Source organism: Ursus maritimus, unplaced genomic scaffold (assembly GCF_017311325.1).
Source record: "Ursus maritimus isolate PB19 unplaced genomic scaffold, ASM1731132v1 scaffold_9, whole genome shotgun sequence".
Taxonomy (NCBI): domain Eukaryota; kingdom Metazoa; phylum Chordata; class Mammalia; order Carnivora; family Ursidae; genus Ursus; species Ursus maritimus.
This window is the reverse complement of record NW_024427107.1, coordinates 60,363,980-60,387,236: the sequence shown is the minus strand read 5'-3', so window position 1 is coordinate 60,387,236 and position 23,257 is coordinate 60,363,980. Positions and strand designations below refer to the sequence as shown.

At 43.8% G+C, this 23,257-nt stretch overlaps 1 protein-coding gene and 1 long non-coding RNA gene across 6 annotated transcripts in view; one reads left to right on the top strand and one right to left on the bottom strand.

Annotated features, from left to right (window-relative positions):
* The window catches only part of LOC103661585, a 129,910-nt gene extending 121,252 nt beyond the window's left edge, over positions 1–8,658 (bottom strand). For both annotated transcript variants that reach the window (XR_005833756.1, XR_568185.2), the window contains exon 1: positions 8,580–8,658. This is a non-coding gene — a long non-coding RNA (uncharacterized LOC103661585). The remainder of the gene's footprint in view (positions 1–8,579) is intronic.
* Positions 8,659–8,883: 225 nt separating this feature from the next.
* The window catches only part of SAMD12 (sterile alpha motif domain containing 12), a 372,276-nt gene continuing 357,902 nt past the window's right edge, over positions 8,884–23,257 (top strand). For 2 of the 4 annotated variants that reach the window (XM_008689282.2, XM_040626172.1), the window contains exon 1: positions 8,897–9,042. In XM_008689282.2, the coding sequence (XP_008687504.1) occupies positions 9,030–9,042 (13 nt within the window). In that variant the 5' untranslated portion in view covers positions 8,897–9,029. Of the gene's footprint in view, positions 9,043–23,257 lie in introns of all 4 variants that reach the window. The other 2 variants (XM_040626174.1, XM_040626173.1) reach the window with 2 other exon arrangements.

Below are 23,257 nucleotides of genomic sequence, written 5' to 3'. Positions count from 1 at the left end.
TATAGTTTCCAGGGTCCAGGGCATTCCCGCTCTATCACTGTGCCTCCAAAGGCAAAGTCAACAATACACACAGCACATGGAGGGCAGCACCATAAGGACCCAGAGCCTCTGGGAGGCTTTGTGGTTGGGTTTGTTTTCTTCCTAAGACCAGCCCGGGGAATGAGAAAGAAGGACCATCCCCCCCACCCCAACACACACACACACACACACACACACACACACACACACACACGCATCAACCCAAGCATCCATACAACCCAAGAAGGGTTGTACGAGGAAAGCAGAAATCACCCTAACAAACACACACTGTATCACTTACAACACCCAACAGATACTATACCATTAGCATTTAAAACCATGGGGCAAAAATGAGCTGATAATCTCCGTTGCTCTCATAAGACCCACATTTGCAGCTTTTAAGATTCCTGAACAAAATCAGACCTCCCAGAACCAACTTTTAAATGCCAACTTTTTCTCTAACAGTTCCCACAGCCTGGAGAAAGCAAGCGGCAGGCAAATCTGGGGCTGCACTCTGCGGATGCTTGCCTGATCTCACAAGGCACAACTTGGGTGTGCTACATTCCTTCTCTCCCAGGTGCAATCTAAATCATCGCCTCTGTCCCATTTTTCTTTAACTTCTTTGAGTTTGGCAGACATTAGGATTGAGCCCTAGATCATGCCTTTGGGTTTATGAGGACAGTAATCTGTCATCAGCCCCTGCTGTGCCTTTTATCGGGCTCTGGCTGCACAAATTCCCCTGACTCTTACTTTCTGACAACTGATGGGCTTTTCTCATCTCTAACCACGAAGGCTCAACTCCATTCTTTTCTTTTGCGACAACACAATATGCTATTTTTTTCTCCCCCTGGGAAAAGAAGAAAGCATAAAAAGAAAAGACTGCAGAAGTTTTATCATATTACTTGCTGCCCTTCAAGGAGAGAGGCACGGGGCGTGGGCAGGATGGGGAGGGGGTGCTTCTTTGGGCCCACACCTGGTATGAATGTATCCAGCTCCATGTTTTGATTTTGGTCTGCCACCCCCCAAAACTGTGTAGAGCGGAAACACAATATGTGCAATATTAGAAAGGTGGCATAGTACAATAGTGAAACACATGGCCTCCAGAGCCAGAATGCACATTTTTAAAGTACTTAGAAGAATTTCTGGTGACTCGCAGCCACTCCATAATGTTAGATTCATATAGGGAAGGTTACATCTATTGAACAAACTCCCATTTCTTTAGAGATCTACCTCTATGCTCAGATGGGAGTTTTAATTTCCTCATTAAAAAACAAAACCAAACAAAACCCCAGCATATTAAGGTATTAGAGTCCAAAAGAAAACATTTAGAACAGTCTCTCCAACTCCCACATTCAGAACTAGGAATTTGTTTTAAAGACAGAATGTTTTGAATATGCAGACATCTGCATAAAGTTCTTCCTTGTAGTCTTTCCTTTATGTTCTCTAGGTTTGACATGGGATTAGTTGACAGGACTTACACATGACCTGTATTTCAAGGAACAACCTAAAGTATTTTCAAGCACAAAGCTGCCCATTCCTGATTTTTATTCTATATTTTTACTTGTGAATCTAACCCTAAGTGCTGACTCCCTTTGTTAAATTTAGTTGTGCGTTAGATGTGACTTCACTAGTAAACTAACTTCCTACGTCCCATGCCTGAAGGGCTGTAACAAACTGACACGTTTTATTTCTTAGCTCTGCATATACAGCCATGGGTGTGTGTGTGTTGGGGGGGGGAGGTTACAAGGGTCATTCTTTTCCAGAACTGGTTGAAGACAGAAGTGTGGAGTCAGCAATAGGTCTTTGGTAATAATCATTTCCACAAATGCACTGAACACTGTGCAAAGCACCTTGGCTACATTTTTTTTTAAAAGATTTATTTATTTTAGAGAGGGTGGGGGGAGAGGGAGAGAGAGAATCCCAAGCAGACTCCCCGCCAAGCATGGAGTCCAACCCCATGACCCTGAGATCATGACCTGAACCAAAATCAAGACTCCAGTGCTTACCCGACTGAGTCATCCAGGTGCCCCAGACCTTGGCTACTTTTTTCATTGATTCTACGTAGTGTAGCTCATGCTGCAGACTCAGGAACCAGCTCTGATGACTCCTCCCATCTTTCTCACACCCACAGAAAATGAAAATTCAGTGATGACTTTTGAATATAAGAACAGTGGTTTGTCAAGTCCACTGATCCATGAGGCAAGTGGTACCTGGATTCCTTAGAATAATATTCTTATCACTCAAGTGATTAGTTAAACCCACTCTACTTCTAACACCTGCCTTCTTATGACACACACACAGATACCCGAATGGAATTGGTTCCTACCCCTCACTTCTTAACAACAATGGCCAAATTTACCTTTTTGCAAAGCCTAGCTTCTACTGTTTTCTACGATAGTGATTCTCGAACTCCAGCATGAATGAAAATCACCTGGAGAACTTGTTACACCACAGATTGCTGGGTCCTACCCCTCTAGCTTCTGATTCAGTAGGTCTGGTTGGGACCCATGAATTTTAACTTTTAACCAGCTCCCACGTGATGCTCATGCTGTGGGTCCAGGACCCAGATTTTAGGAAAAACTGCTCTAGTTTACAAAAGATGGTACAGGATTCTGGTCTTTGTGGGCTGAGTTGTGACCCTAAAATAAATGTGTAGGATTCCTAACCCTACATATTTATGAATGTGACCTTATCTGGAAATTTCCAATTAAGGTGAAGTAATACTGGGTTAGGGCGAGCCCTGAATCTAATGACTGGTGCTCTTATAAGGAAAAGAGATTGAAAATCTGAGACATCGCATGAGGAACAAGACCACATGATGATGAAGGCCAAGATCAGAGTGAGAGAGCAATACAGCAAAGAACCCTGAAGACTGCCAGCAACCACTAGAAACCAGGAAGAAGCAAGAGGGGACTCTTTCCTACAGACTTCAGAGGAAGTATGGCCTTGCCAACACTTTGATGTCAGACTTCCAGCCTCCAGGATGTGAAAGGATAAATTTCTGTTGTTTCAAACCACTCAGCTGGTGGCACCTTGCTATGGCAACCATAGGAGATTAATACACAGCCATGGTGGAGATTGAGTAATTAACCCAATTTTTCATCCTTCCCTGTACACATCCTCGCCATGGCTTCTCCATGGGCATAGTGTATTTCCTCATGCCTTGACTATTAGATTGGCCATGTGACTTACATTGAAAAATGACAAAGGGGAAGAAGTGAACACGCCCCAACTCCCAGCCAGGCCTTAAAGTGTTGCATGCTGGGGTGCCTGGGTGGCTCAGTGGGTTAAATGGCTGATTCTTGATTTTGACTCAGGTCATGATCTCAGGGTGGTGAGATCAGGTCCCACATCAGGCTCCCTGCTCAGTGGGGAGTCTGCGATTCTCTCTCTCCCTCTCCCTCTCTGCCTTCCCCCCACCCCTCCTATGCAAGAGTGCTGTCTAAAATAAAAATAAATCTTTAAAAAAAAGTCTCACATGCTTCCTTTTGCCCTCTTATTCCTCTCCCATCACCATGAGAATGGCTGTCCCTCCCGCAGCCACTGCCCCTTCGACCCAAGGTAGAGCTACCCCCAACCTATCCACGTATCTGAAGCAAGTACAGCTGCCCCAGTCTCTTCCACTTAAAGCTAAGCCACCAAACTAAGGCAAGCCTGGAGCAACAGAAACCTTCCCATCCCACCACCCTCAACCCCCTAAAAAAAGCCTTGGCCTGGACCTGGGTTCTAGACATTGTTCTGCCATGCTGTGACCTGGGCATGCCTTTTCTCTGCCCCAACTGTGAAATGAGAAGGCTCAGATTAACTTGTCTCTGAGTCATTTTTTAATTGATTCTAGGTGTAGAAATATCTACCTCTAACAGCATGGAACATTAAAACAAACAAAAACAAAATATTAACTTGAAGTTTCATTGGAAAGAATGCAGACCTAATCATGACTGGGTAGTTTAGTCATGTGCTCCTTCAATGAGTCATCATTTATAAACACGTGATATATGTATTACGTACTTATTACATGGCAAACAGTAGTAGTGGCCCAAATATCAAAGGTGAGCAAAGCCAGAGTCCAACCCTGTCCTCATGGAGCCAGTGGAAGCACTCGCATTACTTCAATGAAACCCAGGTCTGAGTCCTCTGGCAGGGTAGCAGAGGGAGTATGTTGCAAGAAGCCATGACAAGGCTCAGTGACAGGTTAATAGAACATGTAGCAGAGAGGAATGCCAAAAATCTCTTCTCACCCAGGCATTTTGGTCTCTATCCGTTTAATAAGATTGCTCAATAGAAACTTCTGATTAGAATCTCTTGAAGTACTGGAAAAACTTGAAAAGAGAAAAAAAAAAAAACGCTAGAGGTGGGAGTCCTACCTCCAGATATCTCCAGATATTCTGATCTACTTTGTTAGCATTAAAAATCATTATTTTTTAACTGTCCTCACCCACAAACATAGGTCCAGAACCGTTGTCTGTTATTTGGCTAATACATCCTGTATTTGTTTCTATCACTGCATAACAAACTAAACAAATTAACAAATAGAAAATGAGCAAATTTAGCAGCTTAAAACAATATTGATTTACTAACTCACAGTTCTGTAGCTCAGAGGAATGTGTGGGCTTACTTGTGTTCTCTCTTCAGGTTTTACAAGACCTAAATCAAGGTGTCATGTGGGTTGAACGCTTAGCTGAAGTCTCTGGGGAAGAATCCATTTCCAAGCTCATTCAAGTTGTTAGTAGAATCCAGTTCCTTATAGCTCTAGGACTGAGGCCCCCTTTTCCTTGCTGGCTGACTGCCAGGGGCCACCTGTATCCCTACTCACATGCCTCTCTCTTCAAAGGAGTAACCTGTGTGTTGAGTCTTCTTCATGCCTAGAATCTCTTTGAACTCCTCTTCTGCCCTCCCCTTTCACTACCAGTAGGAGAAAATTATTTCTTGATTGATTATATTGGGCCCACCTGGATAGTCTCCCATTTTTAAGGTCAACCGTGCCTTTTAACATAACACAACCACAGGAGGAATGACTCATTACATTCACAGGTTCAGGGGATTCTGGTAGGGAATCTTGAGGGTCATTTCTAGAAATTCAGCCTACCCTATATTACAATCATCTAGATAAGTGCTTGGCACTTGGTAGGTCTTCAAAGCATACTTGTTAAATGGAATGGAATCAACTATCAACTGTCACTTTACTGTGGCAAAGAAAGAGAAGGCATAGATAATCAAAGAGTGGCTGATAAATGGGTCATATATCATGTTTAATTGAATCTAAGCATACATTACTTTTTAAAAATTTTTATTGGAGTATCTCTCTCTCACACACACACACAAACACACGCTTCCACCAATCAGATGCATATGGCTCAATACATTTTCACAAACAATATACATATGTGCAAACAGCATGCAGCTCAAGAATCACAATATCCGAGCATCCCAGATGCCCTCATGGGGTTTCCTTCCAGTTACTAATCACTCCTTGCTCTTATATTCCCCTCTTCATACACTTAGGGGGACCCCTATCCTGACTTCTAATGCCATAGATTCATCTTGCCTGGTTTTTGAATTTTATATAAATGGAATCACACAATATGTACTTCTTTTTGTCTGGCTTTTTTGTTCAACATTCTGCCTGTGTGTTGTGGTAGGAAGTACAACGATCCAACCTCCTGATAGTCATGACCTCCCCTTGAGTAACTTGCATCTAACTAATAGAATATGACAACATTGAAGGGATGGCACTTCTATGATTAGGTAACAAAAGGTTGTGACTTCCATCTTGCTAGCAAACTCTATTTAGCCTTCTTAGCGTGTGTGCTTTGATGAAGCAGGGTGCCATGTTGGAGAGGTTCTTGTGGCAAAGTACTAAGGATGGTGTCTGGCCAATAGCCAGCAAAGAACTGAGGCCCTCTGTCCAACAGCCAGTGAGGAGGTGAATTCTGCCAACTACCACGCGAACTTTGAAGCTTATCTTTTCCAAGTTGAGACTTTAGATGACTGTCAACATCTTGACTGCAGCCTGTAAAAGACCATGAAGGAGAAATCCCAGCTAAGCTGTGCCCAAATCTCTGTCCCACAGAAGTTGAGATAGTAAATGGGTGTTCATTTAAGCCTCAATTTTGGGGTGATTTGTTACCATCAATAGATACCTAATGTATACGGTTTATCTGTGTTGTTGTATGCAGTTGTTCATTCATTCATTTTCATTACTTTATAGTAGGATTTGGTAAAACTTTTCTCTGTAAGGGACAGACAGGAAATATTTTGGGTGTTCCAGGCCAAAAGGCAAAACTGAAGGTAATATGTAGGTGCTTTTATAGAATTTTCACGTCATAACATATTCTTTTATTCCCCAACCATGTAAACATCTAAAAACCATATTTAGTTCATGAACAAGACAGAGAGAGGCAGTAGGCCATCTTTGGCCCATAGGCCATAGTTTGCTAACCACTGCAATATGGGATGGTTGGTTTATACCACAATTCATTAATCTATTGTTGATGAACATTTGGGCTGCTTCCAGTTTGTAGATCTTACAAATAATGTAGCCATGAACATTCCTGAATATGTCTTTTGGAGATGTGTATGCATATCCGCCTGCTATACACTTACAAGGGAACTGCTGGGTCACAGGATAAGCATAGCTTAATATGCCAAATGGTCTTCCAAAGTGTGGTTGAATCAATTTGCACAACACCAGCAGTATTCATGAGTCCATACTGCTCCACAGTCTTGCCAAGAGTTGGTATTTTCTGTCTTTTCCTTTTGGCCATTCTAGTGAGAACTGTTTCATCCTATCCCCACAGGTGATCAGCCAGAATTGAAAGCCCCAGCTTAACTTCTGCTTATCCTTTATTAGGTTAAGCCACGTGATACTGCTCTATTTCCAGGTTTTAAGAAAATTCAATATTGGCTATTTCTTATGGTTAAACTAATATTTCCTTCAAATCTTATTTACTTATACTAAGAATGAAACTCAAACTAGAATGCACATCAATTGGGAAAGATCTTAAAGATTTGAGCTGAAATAATGTTTTTAAATTAAAAATGGATTTCAGTGACTTTTACATTTTAGTATCACCCCAGATCCTTAAAAGTTTGAAAACAGACCAATGGTTTTCATTGCCATTGCACATGAGAATCACCTGTGGGTTTTTAAAACTTAGGTGTCCCTATCCAAACACTCAGAAATCCAGATTCTGTGAGATTAAGATGAGGTTTAAGAATGTGTGTTTATAAACGGCTAGTGCACTGACAAGGTCGAGAACCATCGATACTGCCGGTCCCATAGCTTTCTTTTACAAACGTTCTATCTAAGAAAAGACACGAGAGTGGAGAGAAAGCACCCGGATTTCAGTTCCTTCCAGATTTTGAAATGCGTGGTTACGAATTAGGTTGGAAAAATGATTTTAACCATGGCAAATACCCATTGTGTCTCACTGAACAGGTCTCTGGCTACCATACCAAGGATGGAAGCCTTGGGTTTGATTTGCACACAGCTCTATGAACACACAAAGTATCACCAATGGCATTTAATAGTTACACACAGGTATTTTTACAAGTACCACACACAGCCGTATTACCTAATAGTAGGACTAGGCAATACTTAGTGACCAGAAAAACAGTGCTGCACGTACACATCAGAAACAAAATTATTTAAAAAAATTTTTTTATGACCAAGACAAAGAAATTTGAGAAGTCTTTATGGGAAGGACTGAATCTTTGTACTTCCTTATTTTCCAGAGTAGGTTTTAGAAATACACACACACACACACACACACACACACACACACACAGAGGCAAGGGGGTAGAAGAGCTGGATGCTGACTGGAAGTGGCACCATTCAAATTTCCAAGCTGAAGGCGTTTAAAAGACTTACTACAGTCCTGAGTCAAATTGTTTCCCCAAGACCATTCCCTTACCTCTCTACTAGCCATAACTATATCTGCATTTCCACGTGCAAGGGGAAAAAAAAAAAAAGGTTTGGGAACTTCATTTTTATCAGTATTTACCAGCTCTGGAATTCTATCGCCCTCCACGTGATTCTTTCTCCCATCTGCTTACAGCACCCTCAACGCATGGAGTCAGGACACAGGGTCAGAAGTGGAAAGAACACGAATTTTTAGGCCCTATCACAGACCGCTAGTAGGCTTCCAGGCCAAGCAGGCTGAAAGCCTCCTAGTTGGGAAGCAAGACAGCCTTCCATCATCAGACATCCTCAGGTGGGTTCCTGGTTCCTAGATTTGGTTCCTAATAACCCCTTAAGGATGATGCCTGTTCGCGATTTTTAAGCCATCCCCCATCTCATGTTAAGTGTTTATCCACCTGCACCACCTGGAGGATCAGACGACCAGCTGTATCACCTGGCGGGATTCTCCAGAACCCCGAGAATCCCAGGGCTCAGAAGAACAACTTTCAACGGCTCCCTGTACAGCGGTTTTCTGGCCCAACTGGTGGCTCTGCTCTCCTCACTAAATGGTTACCCAAACAGGCCGGCGAACAAGCCCAGAAGATCCCACCACAGACCCCGCCGCCTCTAGCCCTCCGCCCGACCCCTGCCAGGTGCTTACCACTTCCAATTGTCAACGAAGAGCTCAATCCCGGGTCGCTACTCAGCGCCGAACGAAACCCAGGCGCAGAGCATCTTGGGAAATGTAGTCCCGGCCACGTCCAGGGGTCGCCGGCTCCACCCACCAGACCCCCCCTCCCCCCCGGGAGAGATTATTCCGCCTGGTCCGGCTGCAACCAGAGTTGCGGTCCGGGTGTGGAGGCGGGGCCGTCCCCCGAGGAGGATTCGGGGTGCCCTCTCCGATCGGAGAGAAGTAAGGGAACTACACTTCCCAGGCTGCCCTGCGCGGAGCCGGAGCCGGCAGCCTCGCTTTGCGTGACCGCGGCAGGTTGGTCCTAGAGCAGATGAGCGCAGAATATTTAGGCGAAAGCGCGAGGAGGGGGGAGCGCGCGGGGCAGGAGGAGTATCTCGGCCGAGAAAATTATGCATGCGTTAGGGAAGCTCTGAGAGAATGGCTGTGGAAGGTAAGGGACGCTTGGGCATTTTAAGCTCCCTCTTAACCCGCGCACCCCAATACACACATCCCTGATGAATCTTGGGGAACGTGGGGAGGAGAGGAAAGAGGGTGGTGGCGAGCGGGCCCTTTCCTCCTACACCTCTTGGCACTCACCTGAGCCATGGAAGGCCAGTAGGCGCTTTCTTCAGTTGCTTTGGAAAGACATGTAGGTGCGCAGGACTTTGGGGTTGGAGGCGAAGAGTACCCCTAATGCGACACGGTGTACTGGAAATGGGGGGAAAGCCGGAGAGACCGGCATGAGATCTCAGCCCCGAGGTGCCCCTTTCGCTGTCCCCTTTCACCGGGGCGGGCTGGGTGGCCACGGGGCTGGAGATGCTCGTTTTGCCCCCCACACGTGGGAGAGGACCCTGGCCAGGTGCGTCATCGGGAAGCATGGTCTTCGATTGGGTCCAGGGCCCCTATCGTGCGCACCGGGCAGCAGTGGCAGCAGATGTACTCAGGAGGTGGAGGTGTCCCTACACCTGTCTCTGTTTATATGACCAACCCGGGGTTAGCAAAGTTTACAGAAAAGAAGTGGAATCAGCCAGGAATAAAAAAGAACAACCAGTCTCTTCCACGTGGGTGAATCCTTTTCTTCGAAGACCACCTTCCTCTTTTCTAGTATAATTTTGGCCTCTGGCTTTGCAGTTTTGGCTCTACAATACTGTCTCCTCTGAACCTCCTGTTTGAAAGCAGGGGCAGGAGTTTTGTGAGGGATCCCGAGTTTTCGTTTCAGATTCTCTTCCCTTGGAACACAGACTTTTTTTTTTTTTTTCTGGAGGGTAGTTTATAGGGAAAAATATGTGGACCAGATGTGTTTGCGGTGTCAAATTAGAGGTCAAACTGTGCCTGAATGATAAAATGTAATAATCATGGGACTGAAGGAGAGGCTACAGTTCCCCGCAGAGTTATGGCTCCTGAGCGTGGCTGGAGTAAGAGGGGAACTGGGTAGGAAAAAGAGGGCATGCCTACCAGTGCATCTGGCTCCTTGCCAAGGGGAAATGAGCCTGTTCCTTGTAGGCTGGAGGCAAGAGGGAACCACAGGGCTTGCTTCCCTCTCCCCTCCCTGCCCCAGGAGAGAGCAACTGAACTACTCTGACTTGTGCTCTCATTATAATTACTTAACCATCTGAAGTAGCAACAACCCAGTTCTTCTGCTCAGTACCTTAACTCAAAAAACTACTCCCTTTGGGCTGAGGTTCAGAGCGCCCCATCTGGCTGCTTTTAGTTATCTATATTATATTCACATCTTTGGTTTTTATATTACATTTATAACATACATGGCTTTGGAAAAAAAAAATAGCCAAAGATGTTTCTAAGTTTTCTCTATTGTGCAAATGTAATAATGTGAGAATCTGGCTTTCTGCATCGTTACAGTTGATGGTAAGTGAAACAAGACTTCAGATGAAGGCAGAAAGATAAAGCTCATCCTGAGCTTCAGGCCAAGGTTAGGTTGACCTGCTGGCACCCCTTCTGCCTCACCCTTCAGATGACCTTGATTATCCTCTTCTTCTCTGCACTTTTCTGTGTTCCCAATTGAGGGACACTCCCACTGGTTTGCCAGTCCGCGGTGTATTTGAAAACAATTTCCTGTTCACTGTAAGAAGTATAAAATTAGTCATATTTCTTGTCTGATGGGTTATTATACCAGCAAAGGCAGACCTTACAAAAACAAGAGATTTGGAATGAAGTACACGTAGACTGCAGGGGCTTATTTTCTAGAGATTTTTTGGTTCAAGTGCTTGTCTAGTAAACAGGAGATCCTGAGTTTGAATCATAATGAGGTCTCAACTTGAGGACTGAAGGAAGTCATTTGAACTTTGGCTGCAAAGAGGATTCCCTAGCTCTGTTTTTGCAAAGGCAGTTTGCTCAGCCTAGGGTGCTTCTTGGCTACTCTCACCTGATCTTTCAAAAGGCTCAGGGAAATCTTCACTTCCTCTGGGAATCTGTCTCAATCCTTTGTTCCTCTGCCTTCCCTGCTCTCTGCCCTGGTCTGTGGGAGGTGCCTTCTGCACTAAGCTTCCCTGTACCTGTGCTTACACCTATTGTAACGTTTCAGTACTTAATCTCTCACTACACTATTAGATTGTAACCCCTTCAGGGTCGGGACCTTGTAGTTTTTGACTTTATATTCCCAGCCCATAGCACGGTACCTGACCCATAGTAGGTTCTCAGTAAATGCTTACGGAATGTATGGGAAATAAATTCGTGCGCACTTTTGTAATTGACTCTGTAAGTGTGCACGGGGCTTTCTTAGGAGCCCAAGTGCCATAAAATAAGGGACTTCTGAGAGATTTGAAGGTAGGGGAGACTTTTAAAGGAAGTGCCCCTCTCTTCAGTCTTTTGTCCTGATGCTCGAAGAATCTTTTAGAGCAGTGGTTCTCATCCGAGGGGTAACAGTCCTCCAAGTGTGTGATTAGAATATATTGGGGCTGCTACTGGTATTTTTTTGTCCGTGGGCCAAGGACGCTGTATGTCCCTCAGTGCATGGCCATCCCACACAAAGTTCACAACCCAAAACCAAGTAACAGCCAGTGTCCCTAAGTTCATTAAGAAACACTGATTCGGAGAAGGAATTTGGCCTGGAATAGGAAATCGGGTACGTGTTACTTAACATCTGAACTTTAGTTTCCGTCTACGGCCATACTGCCCTGAACGTGCCCAATCTTGTCTGAACTTTAGTTTCTACATCTGGGGAAAAGGGCACAGTACTGTTTACTTCCCAGGAAAGTTGGGAGGATGTAATAAAGGAGAGGGCTTATGGGCGGTGCTTAGAACATAGATCCTCAGTAAATGTTTTTACTCCCATCCTTCTCAACAAAAGTTAAAGAAAAAAAAAAAAACTTTACTCTTTGGCATGTTTTGTATCCTGAATTTTCAGTTATTCATACAAGCCTAATTAGTAGCAAATTAGAAGGTTTTTTTTTAAATCATGTTTAACCTGTTTAAGTAAGCTTGACCTTGTGTTAAGTGTAAAGTGTTAAGAGTAGTAAAAGTGTTAAGAACAAACAGGGAGCTCATTCATGTTGCTGAACCTGTAGCCTTGAGTCTAAGATGAGAAAGAGGTGCACTTTGTTTTATGGCTAGCCTGAGTTATGTTTTCTTCTCTGAATTTAGTTACAGTATCTTGCTTCTATTCCCTAGCATAGTGGAGACCCATGCCTCACATTGATGGGCAGCTGGGCACTTAGAGTTGTGCTTTTCAGCCGTAGAGCACATGGTCTGCATTCAGGTTGGGATTACGTTTACATCCATTGCCTTTTAAAAACATTGTATTTTACTAAATTACCCCAAATAGCTGGAAAAATTAGGGCCACTAGAGAGGAGGTAGCATGCAGAAACCACAAAGTAATCCATTCTCCACGGACAGACTGTGTAGATGATTGTGCCCATGAGGTGATATTTAACAGAAATGGATTGCATCATTATAGAGGAAGAGGGGAAAAAAAAGTGAACTCATCAGGGACAGTTGTATTCATCTCTGTATTCCAAGATTGGTGCTTGGCACTTAAAGGACTGCAGTAATTGTTTCATGAATGGAGTATAAATGCCCTACTCCTTGTTCCCATTTCCTTCCCTTCTTCATCCTCAGAGCTGCATAAGCAAAGTGGAGTGGAGAAACATTTGTGCAAAGTGTTTTTATTCCAGATCTAATAGACCAGTCTCTCTCATGTGGCATAAAAATGATTTCCAACATTCAGCACTCCCCCGCCCTGAAGATTTCAAATGGAAGGCAGTATGCTCTATGACGTATCTGTGTTAACGAATCTGAACTTTGCATCCTAAATGAACACATTGACTATCAAATGGCCTCAAAGTCATTCAAGGCTCAGGTTTTATGGTGTTTCTCCTGTAAAAGAGAAAAAAAACTGCCCATCACCAAGGTATTGTAAGGATACATAATAGAACTGGGGGAAAAGGCAAATGACGCCTAGCAAAGGGAAGGAGTTGTCAGTGAAGGCTCTCTACTCCACTTGAATTCAGAACTGAGTCACAGAGACTCATTATGGGAGATAAAAGTGTCCTCTTTATTACAAGACTCCATGGGTTTTTGTTTTTGTTTGTTTGGCTTTGGGTTGGATGATAAGGTAGACTTGCTGATATTGGACCCAAGCCTAGCACTTGCCCCTGCTAGGAGTTGCTGCCTCTCTAACAGCCTGGGGATCAGGGAGAACATGGGCTCCTGCAGCAGGCAGGTGAGACTCCAAGGGAAGGAGAGAGGCCGGAGACACTTGTGCTTTGTTCCCTTTCCTAGACTTGCATGTCAGTAGTTGTTGCCTCTTCTGAATTTAATTACCCATGAGAGAATGGAGAGAGACTGGAAGTGTCCTCACGGATTTCCCCTCATATGAAGCCTGAAGCAAGGAGGGCTCTCAGAGCTAGCCCACCGACATTCTTCTAAGTACATTCCATTCTTGAGAACATTGTGTGTAATCACCTCTTCCACTTGGTGGTGCTGTGTGCGGGTAGCCACTGTTTCTTAGGCCAGGCCTGTGGTAGACCCTTCATGAAGCTTGTTGAATGAATGACAAGACAATTCATGGGTAGATTATGGATGCTCCTGATTCCTCCAGTAGCCCCTTAGACCCCTGAGAGAACTCCCACCTATGTTCACCTATAGAGTAGGAGCCATAGAAGCAGTGGGAGTGTAGTCCAGTTGCCCTAACGCGACCTTGTCTGTGCATTATGTTATTGTTTAACTAGCTGCTGCCCCCTGCTCTTCCACTTCACTTATCACCAAGAGGTCTTCCCCCCCCTCTTTTCCCCCCCCTAAACTTAATTTTGTTCTCTAGCACATACGATTTGAGTTTCCTGTACCGGCAGCTTCTGTGAATCACTTTAAGACCTGAGTGTGGTGACTAGAAACCCATCATCGAAAATCCCTGTCCAGTGTGAGAAGCAGGGCCTCAAATCCTGCCTCCATGCTTGCTGGGGCAGTCATTCCTGCCACTCCCATCACTTCTTAGGGACCTCTCAGCCAGTTCAGACAGGGCTTCAGTTTAATCCTCCTCTTGTATTGCCTGGTCCAGCCCTTTCTTTCTTCTGTCTTGCCGTATGTACTCTTAAGCCAGAAGAAACAAGGGCTGGTGCTTCTAAGGGGAGATTGCGTAGAACTTTGCAGCTGTAACCGTGTTCTGGTATGCTGAGTCACGGTAGATGCTGTGATGACCTACGGGAGGGGCAGCCCGGGATTTGAAGCTGCTGCTTGAACTCCAGGGAGTGTCACATGTTGTGCATTTAATTAGGAGAAGGGCAGGGAATTGCAAACTCTTTTACTGGCGTTCATACAAGTTTTGCATTTTCTGTTCATAGGCAATAGAGCACAGCCTGTGTGCAGGGAACTCTACTAGATTTGGTGGTGGAGTCTAATAAGGAAGGGAGCTTAGCCCGTTCTGTACCTCCCCATCATCACTTTGCTGAAGGAGACCAAGAGGCAGATTAGATGGAATGATATAAGTGCTAAGTAAAAGTACAAGCAACATAACGTGGGAGGTCTGAGAACAAATGGAGCATTTAGTTCTGAGCTGGATGGGATAGGCTAACCAAGGGAGTAGCATTCACATGAGCTTTGGACCAGGATATTGATGGGTGGGGAATGGTGGAAAGGGCATAAAACCGTGGTGTATGTAGAGTATGTTTTACCTAATGGATTTTTACCCCCAAAGTCCTGGTGTTGTGGTTGTTTAGCCCTTTATGGGCAGGAAAGTGAATGAGGATGCTACTAAGTCATGTCTGGTACATTCCTTTTCCTGTGGGCTCTATTATCTGCTTGGCCAAACCTTCAGCATTCCCCACAGCCCAGTTGGATCTTGCATACAGTCCTTTTGAAACCACAGGAGCAAGCAACGAAAGCTGCTCTCTTGTAAATCAAGCTGATTTCTCCCCAATTTTCTGAAGTGGAATCTAGCAGCACTACCAGCTCTGAGCTGGCTCATGAGAGCAAACTTGGCTATATTTAGTCTGGTTTTTCTAAAGTGTGGGTGCAAGAAGCTGCAGGCACAGCTTGCCTCCCCGAGTGAAGAGCACGAAGGGGTGGCAGCTGTTGGGTGACAGGGGCGGCCGCCTCACTGCCTTCAGACTTTTTCCAAGGGCACTGAGGCTGGGAGGAGCCAGCTGCCAAGTTCAGCTCTTTGCTCCTCGGCTGCCCTGGCTGCTGTGTTTGGTGGTATTCTGTCCACTTGGAAACTCCCGAGTCTTCAGTGATTTGACAGATGTTTGTGGACTGATCACGGGGTGTGAAACCACAGCTATAGTTCACCTGGAGAGTTAGGACCAGAACGTGCTCAGGCCTACTTGTGTCTCACTGTGAGGGCTGTAGCTGTCCTTCAGTGTATCAGCTCTGCAGCTAGACCGGGTGTGAACCCCAGCTCTGCCGAGGACCTGCTGTGTGGGCCTGGGTAACTCACTGAACAGCTCTGACACTTCTTTACTTATTTAGCAAATGAGAATATTAATAGTAGTGACCTCATAGGCACATAGCATTAAATTAGAGGGCCGATTCTGGTAGTTGCTCGATAAACACTTAGTAAATGTTAGGCAACATGATGGCAATGACATCTCCTTCCTGCCATACCTAAGAAAGCATCTGAGCCATTTTTATGGCCTCTTGATGTAGTGTCTGGTGTAGTAGTAGGTGCTCAGGGAAGGAATGTAGGTGCTCAGAGTTGGGGTAAGACAAGGAAATGTGATTGGTAAAATATGAGGCATCTTCACTTTTCATGTATTATTTGATTATCTGATTCCCTGCAGTTATGAGGCAGAAGAGGGAAGTAAAAGTTGTAACAGGGGTATATTCACTAAAGGCCCATCACTTAAATGATCACTCCCCCAACCCACCCAAAATTTACTTGCCACTTAATACCTGCTATTTTATTGATGGGGCTGTCTAATGGTCTAATAATTCCCCAGCCATACAGTATGTAAATTGATTGCAAAGCAAAATTTCAGATCTTGCAAAAGAGAAATTTCAGGCACTCTATGAAATTGACATTAGGTCAGAGCTGTATAATTCCATTAGTTTTCCAGAGAAGATATGGCTGAGTTAGGCCAGACCATTAAAGAAGATCATAGTCAACCTAAGATGGTGGCTTGATAGGCACCAAAGATCAACATTAGGATCATCTAAGGATTAGGAAGTCTTTGGTGAAAATTGATGCCCTAATGTATTTTTTTTGGGGAAAAAGGGGAGCTCTATATAAATAGGCTATAAAGAGTCAAATGTAAAATGAAAAATGTTTTGTCCTGATATAAGTCTTGTAGAAGTTACATAACAAAAAGATTCTTTTTATCTAAGAATTAACACACATTTACAGTCATAATCTAAATTGGTTAAATAGGTTAAAAAACCTTCAGTTTCTCCTGAGATAAAATATTTAAACTATTTCATGGTTTTGAAACTTGAGTCCCTATTTCCTGTGTTCTCTTTGTTCTATATTAGTAGGTTAAGAAATTTAAAATTTGAGTTATTTAGGTCATTTACATACCATAAAATGCACCTTCTGTAGTTCTTTGAGTTTTGACAAATATAATATATTCAGTCTTATAATCACCACTACCCTCAAATTTAATACCTACACCCCGAAATGTTTCCTTGTGTCTCTTTGTAGTTACCCTTCACCCACAGCCTGACAACCACTACTGAGTTTGGTCCTTGCACTCCTGCCTTTTTCAGAGTGTCATATGAATGATATACTATGTTACCATTCAAGTGTGGCTTCTTTCACTTAGTGTAATACACTTGGGGTTCACCCATGTTGTTGTATGTATCCACTCAGTCCTTTTCGTTATTGAGTAGTATCCACTGAATGGACATACCACTGTTTATCCATTCACCAGTTGAAGTACATTTGGGTTGTTTCCTGTTTTTGGTAAATGTGAATAACTACTATAAATAGTTTTTGTGTGAACATGAGTTTCTCTTGTATAAAGAGGTAGGAAAGAAGTTTTTGACTCCTATAGTAAATGTGTTTTAACTTTATAAGAAACTGCCAAACTGTACTTTAGAGTTACTATGCCTCCATGTAATATGGTGCCAAATTTTCCTCAGTTTGGATTTTCTCTGTATTGACAAATCATTGATAATGAGGATCTCACAAAAATGAGGGAATTACATTAAGGGGTAGAGTTTAGGCATTTGGATAGGATTAGGAGGGAGTAGCTTTCCAGAGATGGGCTCTCTGTGCTGCATTATACAAGAGTAGAGTATGGCTATGGCAAATATACCCCCTTGGTTTCGACGTTGGTCCAGATCTCAAGCATGGATATAGCCTAGAAATGCCGCTGGTTTGCATCCAAGAGAAAGCTGTTAACAAATTCTTAAGTTACTTACTATAAAAGGGACTTTTGTCAAGCTCTGGATTTTGAGTCATTGTTGTCAAATAAGGAAAGAAACCCAGATGAGGAAAGGCTTACCTTGGAGAAAGACAGGCGAGAGCCTGAGGACAGGAAGGGGAAGACCATGTTTGAGTCCACAGAAGAGGAGCTGAACTTAAGTGGGGAACAAACTTACTTGTCCGTGAAAGGAGTTGGCCATTTGCCCAGGGGGGTCATGAACTCCATTTTGTGAAACCATAGGTTAGTTGACTGTTTCTAGTGTGATTTAAATTTTGAGGATGGCAGGGGCCAGGGGCTGGTTTTGCAGCTGTGTGTCATTCTGATTTAGAATTGGGTCTTTCATCAGCTGTTCCTTTCTGTAGTGGGAGCAATGCTTGTTTCACTTGCAAAGACCCCATTTTACCTGGCCTCAAACTGGGTATAAGTCCTGATGGCAGAATTGTTTCCAAGCACAGTTTTGGAGGTAATTTGGATGCTAACGCACTAGGATTTCCACTAGGATTGTTCCACTGATCCGTATAACTATGGTGTAGAATACTTGAATCTGGGATTGTTACAGAATCCCTATAGGCGTGTGCATTACATGGAGGTAAAAATGTTATTAACCCAACTTCAGTAGGTGGACTTCGCACTTGATTTTTGTCTCAAGTTTGTAGTGCCCCCTTGATGACCAGTTATTTATAGGTGTAGGAGAGAGCAACCAGTCACCAAGAAGTGGAGGTAGGGCAGCCCAGCTCTTGGCCTTGGCTGAGTCAGTAGATACGTGTCAGGGCCTTGTGATGCCCGAGCTCTTGCTTTCTCTTTCTCTTTTCTGTTTTCTGAGAAAAGTTAGCTTTTTATGTCGGGGTCCTTAATAAATACTTCCTTGTGGATAAGCTGGGGTTGACAGCTGTGTTGGAGTCATTGAGGAAGTTTGTGTAGGTATAGTATTTACTTCAGTAGCTTAGAATATTTTCTACATTCACAAATATTTATCAAGCGCTTCCTAATAGTTGAGTTTAACCGTCCTAATATATGGCTGGGTAAGCCTACCAAAAGCAGGTATGCTGGACCTTGACCTTTTTTTAGGTCTTTCTTTAATGATGACATTTTCCTGGGACACTTCATGACACCCACATTCCTAATCCTCTCTCTTGGTGTATTGTTGTTGTTTTGGTAAAACAGACGTGGGGCCCTGGGTCTAACATGTGCCCTGAGTCATTCTTACTACACACATTTGGAAGACACTGATGGAAGGGCAGGGTTCTTGATTTCCTCTTAGGATCTTAGATTATTAATCCCTTTACAACTGTAGGTACAATTTGTGTATGGACATTATGTGTATTTTTCACTAGGAAAAAGACTGGGGCTTCTGTTCTCACAGAGGCTAGGGATGGGTAATATGAGCCCTATGAGAACACGCGTTTGACTTTTTTCTGATACGTCTTCAGTGCCTACAGCTGTGTCTGACACAGTGAAGGCACACAATTATTGAGAAAACAAGATAACTAATGTTATTTTGTGCCTACTCAGAGCCAGGTTCTTGGTGTCCATTCTAAACATTGGTTTTCATAATGCAGTGGGATGGGTGGTTTTCCCATCCAATAGTTGAGGGAATTTAGGTCCAGAGAGGTAAGTGATTTCCCCCAGGCCACACGCTAACTTGGGGTAGAACCAGGCTTTGTTACCAAGTTTGCCATATTCGAGTCCTTTCTCACTGTACTATGTTGCTTTCTGGTTTTGTCCTAGTTCGGCAGGTTCATTCTAGTTTACTAGCTCTCTCATGAAATGTTGGTAATTTAAGAAAAACAACATTGTAGTAAAAGAAATCTTTGCTTATTTGGGCTCTACAATAGGGAAAACTCAGGTTTTTGGGTTAGAATCAGTAATAAGGTGTTTATCTTTATTGCTCTGCACAGTTTTGCTTCTTTCCTTGTAAGGAGCCCCAGGTCTTCAGGTTTTTATTGTTGCTGTTTTCCCATGCTGCCTTCCAAGTTCACTTGCATGCAAATTAGTATACATTTCTACTTGTGCTCCTGTGATAGGCTCAACACTATGACTGGCACTGGGCAATATTAAAGAATCTAAGGCTGTGAACCTTCCCATCGTGAGACTTAAAGTCAGGTCAGAGATTCAAGATCCGTATTTTGAAGGTATCCCAGTAGAAGGGGTGCAGACGTGGGCAGGGTAGGCTGTGTGGGGCTCTGAGCTCTTAATCGGGGGAGCTGCCACACCCACAGCAAGGGCCCAGCCACTGCCCTGGACTCCCCAGGAGACGTCATCATAGTTTTAGAGAAAAGAGTGAATGAACTGCTGCAGAAAGCTTGGTCAACACCTGGAGAAATTGAAGAAACAAGCTGAAGTAATATGAGAAAAGGAAGAGATGTGAGAAATATTTCACAGGGGGAAAGGAAGATAGGGTTTGGGTTTGTTTCCTACTAGGGTGTGGCAGACACATAATTGCGCCCGACTCTTCACCACTGCAATAAAATAAAGTCCGAACTCCTTAGCAGCCAGAGCCCTTTCCAGACTGCTGTGGGCTTCCTGCTCCAGGCCGATTTCCCCTTTTCCCTTAGGAATCTGCCTTGTTAGTCCCTGGAGCCCAGGGATCAGCTGTTTGCTGGCCTGTTGTGCATCTTGAATCCTCCCCCTCCCCCATCATTATGTTCTTCTTCCACCTCAGATGCCTTTCTCCCATGGGTTCGTGTGGTGTCCTTCTCCCATCCTTCTGTGCACATATCTACGGCAAGAGGATAGATGGGTGAGAGATGGAGATCTCCCTGTGTGAGAAGAGTGTGTCTGCCAGGCAATTACAGTGTTGAAGGGGTAGGACGAGGAGGCTGAAGGAGACAGGAAGAAGCAGCCAGTGGTAGTAGGAAACCGTGTCAGAATGGACTGTGCCAGCATCGCCTGATGGTCAAAGACTGCCTGCACGGTGTCCGCTGGAAAGTATCCATGGGTTTGGCAAGTCGTGAAAGCTATTCGAATGAAATAGGGAAGCAAATCCATATTATAATGATTCAAGGATTTAATGGGTGATGAGGGCACTATTCTTGATGCAAATTATCGAAGTGGAGTGAAGGGAGAAATAGTTCTATCAAGAGAGCGATCGAGATTAAAGGAGTTGTCAACATAGTGAGAAGACGTAAGGAGGAAGGTGGAGGCCTTGACTTAGATGGGAAACAAATTCAAAGGAAGCTTTTTTCTTTTCTTTTTTGTTTTTTTAAAGCTAGGGATATTTGAGTTTGTAGATGATGTGTGTGAACTGACCCTGTGGAGAGAGAGAATTTGAAGATACAAAGAAGGGAAAACTGGTAGAGCAAGGAGCATCAAGAGTTTAGATGTATTACTTCTTGGGGAAGGTATTACTTTTTCTGGAAGGGATGGGTGGTGCCTGGGGCAAGTGAGGGTTATAACTAAAATATCAAAATATCAAGAAATACTAACACCTATTGTATATGCTAGGCACTGCCCTAACTGCTTATCCTATACTAACTCACCTTCACATCAGTCTTGTGTGGTAGGTACCAGTGTCCTCTCTATTTATAAATAATGAAAGGGGCACAGAGAGGTTAAGTAACTTGCCCATGGTCATTCAGATGGTAAGTGGTGGAGCTGGAATTTGATAAAAACAAGATGTCTAACCATTTTCCTAGTTAGGAAACTAGGAGGAATACTGGATTAAGATATTATCCTTAGAATTCTCTTTAAAAATGAGGCCATTAAAGGATGACCTTTAAGAACCTATGGGTCATTGCCGTTTTCTGGTGAATTTGTTTTGTAATAATTCCAGGTCAGACACGTATGGAATAGGACTTGGAATTCAGAAATGTCAGAGGAGGGTATAATTTTCAGAACAGGAGTCATTTTCTGGAAAGGTTAGGCCTTGGTGGGTGTTTGTCTGTGGAGCAGGGGTTGGGTGTGCAGGCCAGCCAGGAGGTGCCCCTGAGGGCACTCTGATCCTACAACTTAGGTTTGGGGTTTCAGGAAAACAGTACGGGTAATGTCAGGAAAAGTGAAAAAGGTACTGAAAATAAACTTGGCCAGTTTCACAGTTTTGCCCAGATACGAACAGGCTCCCTATTTCCTTCTATCTCCTGCCCCCTTCCTGCTTTTAAAGCTTTAAGATTTAGGTTTCCAGGGTGCTGATGCCATTGTCCCTGATTCTAATGGTAATGGAGAGTGATTTTCTGGCTGATGCTCGGTTCTATTGCTTGCTAAGTGCCTCTGTACAACCCCATGAAACTCTTGCCTCCCTCTGACCTGCTTTGCCTGGCCAGAGTTTCTTAATTGAAACTCAATAGCTGGTAGCTTTTGGCACCCACGTGTTTGCTGGGGCTCACCCCAAGGCCATCATCATTGAAATCAGACTGCCTTGGCTTCACACAGCACTCTGTGCTTTCCAAAGTACAGTTTCTCATCTGAACCACAGCTGACCCATTGGCAGCTGGAACAGATGCTCTTGTTCCCATTTCATAAATAAGGATGTGAAAGTTCCCTCACCCAAGGTCACATAACATATTAGTGGCAAAGCTTAGATTTAGAACTTGGTGTCTTGAGTCTTTTATGGCTTCTGTTACTGCTGCCATGATGGAAGGGATGGCACAGTGCCTACTTTGAAGGGGTTTGCAAGTGGGATGTTCTACAAGGGATCGAGAATTTTTCTGAAATTATAGATGACAGCAGCCAGAGTGGGGCCAGAGGTCCTAGAGTTCTCTGGAGACACCCAATCCTTAGCTCTAATAGTAGGAAGTTAAATTCATTTTTTTCCCTCTCCCATTATTTTGTTGATTTACCATAGCTCTATCTTCTAAATAGTTATATTCAAGTAATATTTAAACATTTTTTTTTCCTGGGTATGAAAATCCTTCATAGTCACCATATACAAAAAAAAAATTGGGGGGGGGAGAAACTAGGGATAATAATAGCTAACATTTATTAGGCACTTAATAATATTAACAGCCAAGGTTGGTCTTCAGCCAGTATACCCTGGTACAGCTACATTGGTTGTTGATAGCCTATGACTTTTGATGGGTTGTGGTCCGGACCATACTGGTTGGTTGTTTTGAATATCCTACCTGTTCACAATCCCATGAGATGGTTCTTAATATTATCTCCATTTCCTACATGAAACAGTTGAGGCCCAGAGAGCTTAAATAATTTCCTCAAGGTCACCAGCTGGTAAATGATAGAGTAAGAATTCAAACCCAAGTTCAGGTGACTTCAGTGCCCACTCTGTTTCTACTAACAAAGTCAACCCATAGACCACCCCAGGGAAAGTTCGTATTTCCTTCTGGGCTTTATATTAAGCAACTCATTATAGCTGGTGTAACTTGTCATTCCAGCAAATCTCATTGGGTGTTGATAAAATATTAATGTGTTTTTGTTTTGTTTTTGGTCACTATGTAAGCATAATGAACAATCTCATTCTCTGTAGATACAGCATTTAATGAGGCCATGATGGAAGCTCTTGGGAGGGCAACAAATAACTGAGTTTCTGTCCGTTCTGTCCCTGTGACTTGATGGTCGTTGTCAAGGTTAGAGCCATAGAAAATGCCTACCTTTTGTAAGAAAAGATGTGTCTGTTGAATGGAATGAGAGGTCTGTGCAAGATGGGGACAGGATCCAAGTTAGTTGTAGAACTCACATCTGTCACACATTTTTTTTTTAAAGATTTTATTTATTTATTTGATAGAGAGATAGGCAGCCAGCGAGAGAAGGAACACAAGCAGGGGGAGTGGGAGAGGAAGAAGCAGGCTCCCAGCGGAGGAGCCTGATGTGGGGCTCGATCCCAGCACTCTGGGATCATGCCCTGGGCCGAAGGCTTAACGACTGAGCCACCCAGGCGCCCCCTGTCACACATTTCTTAA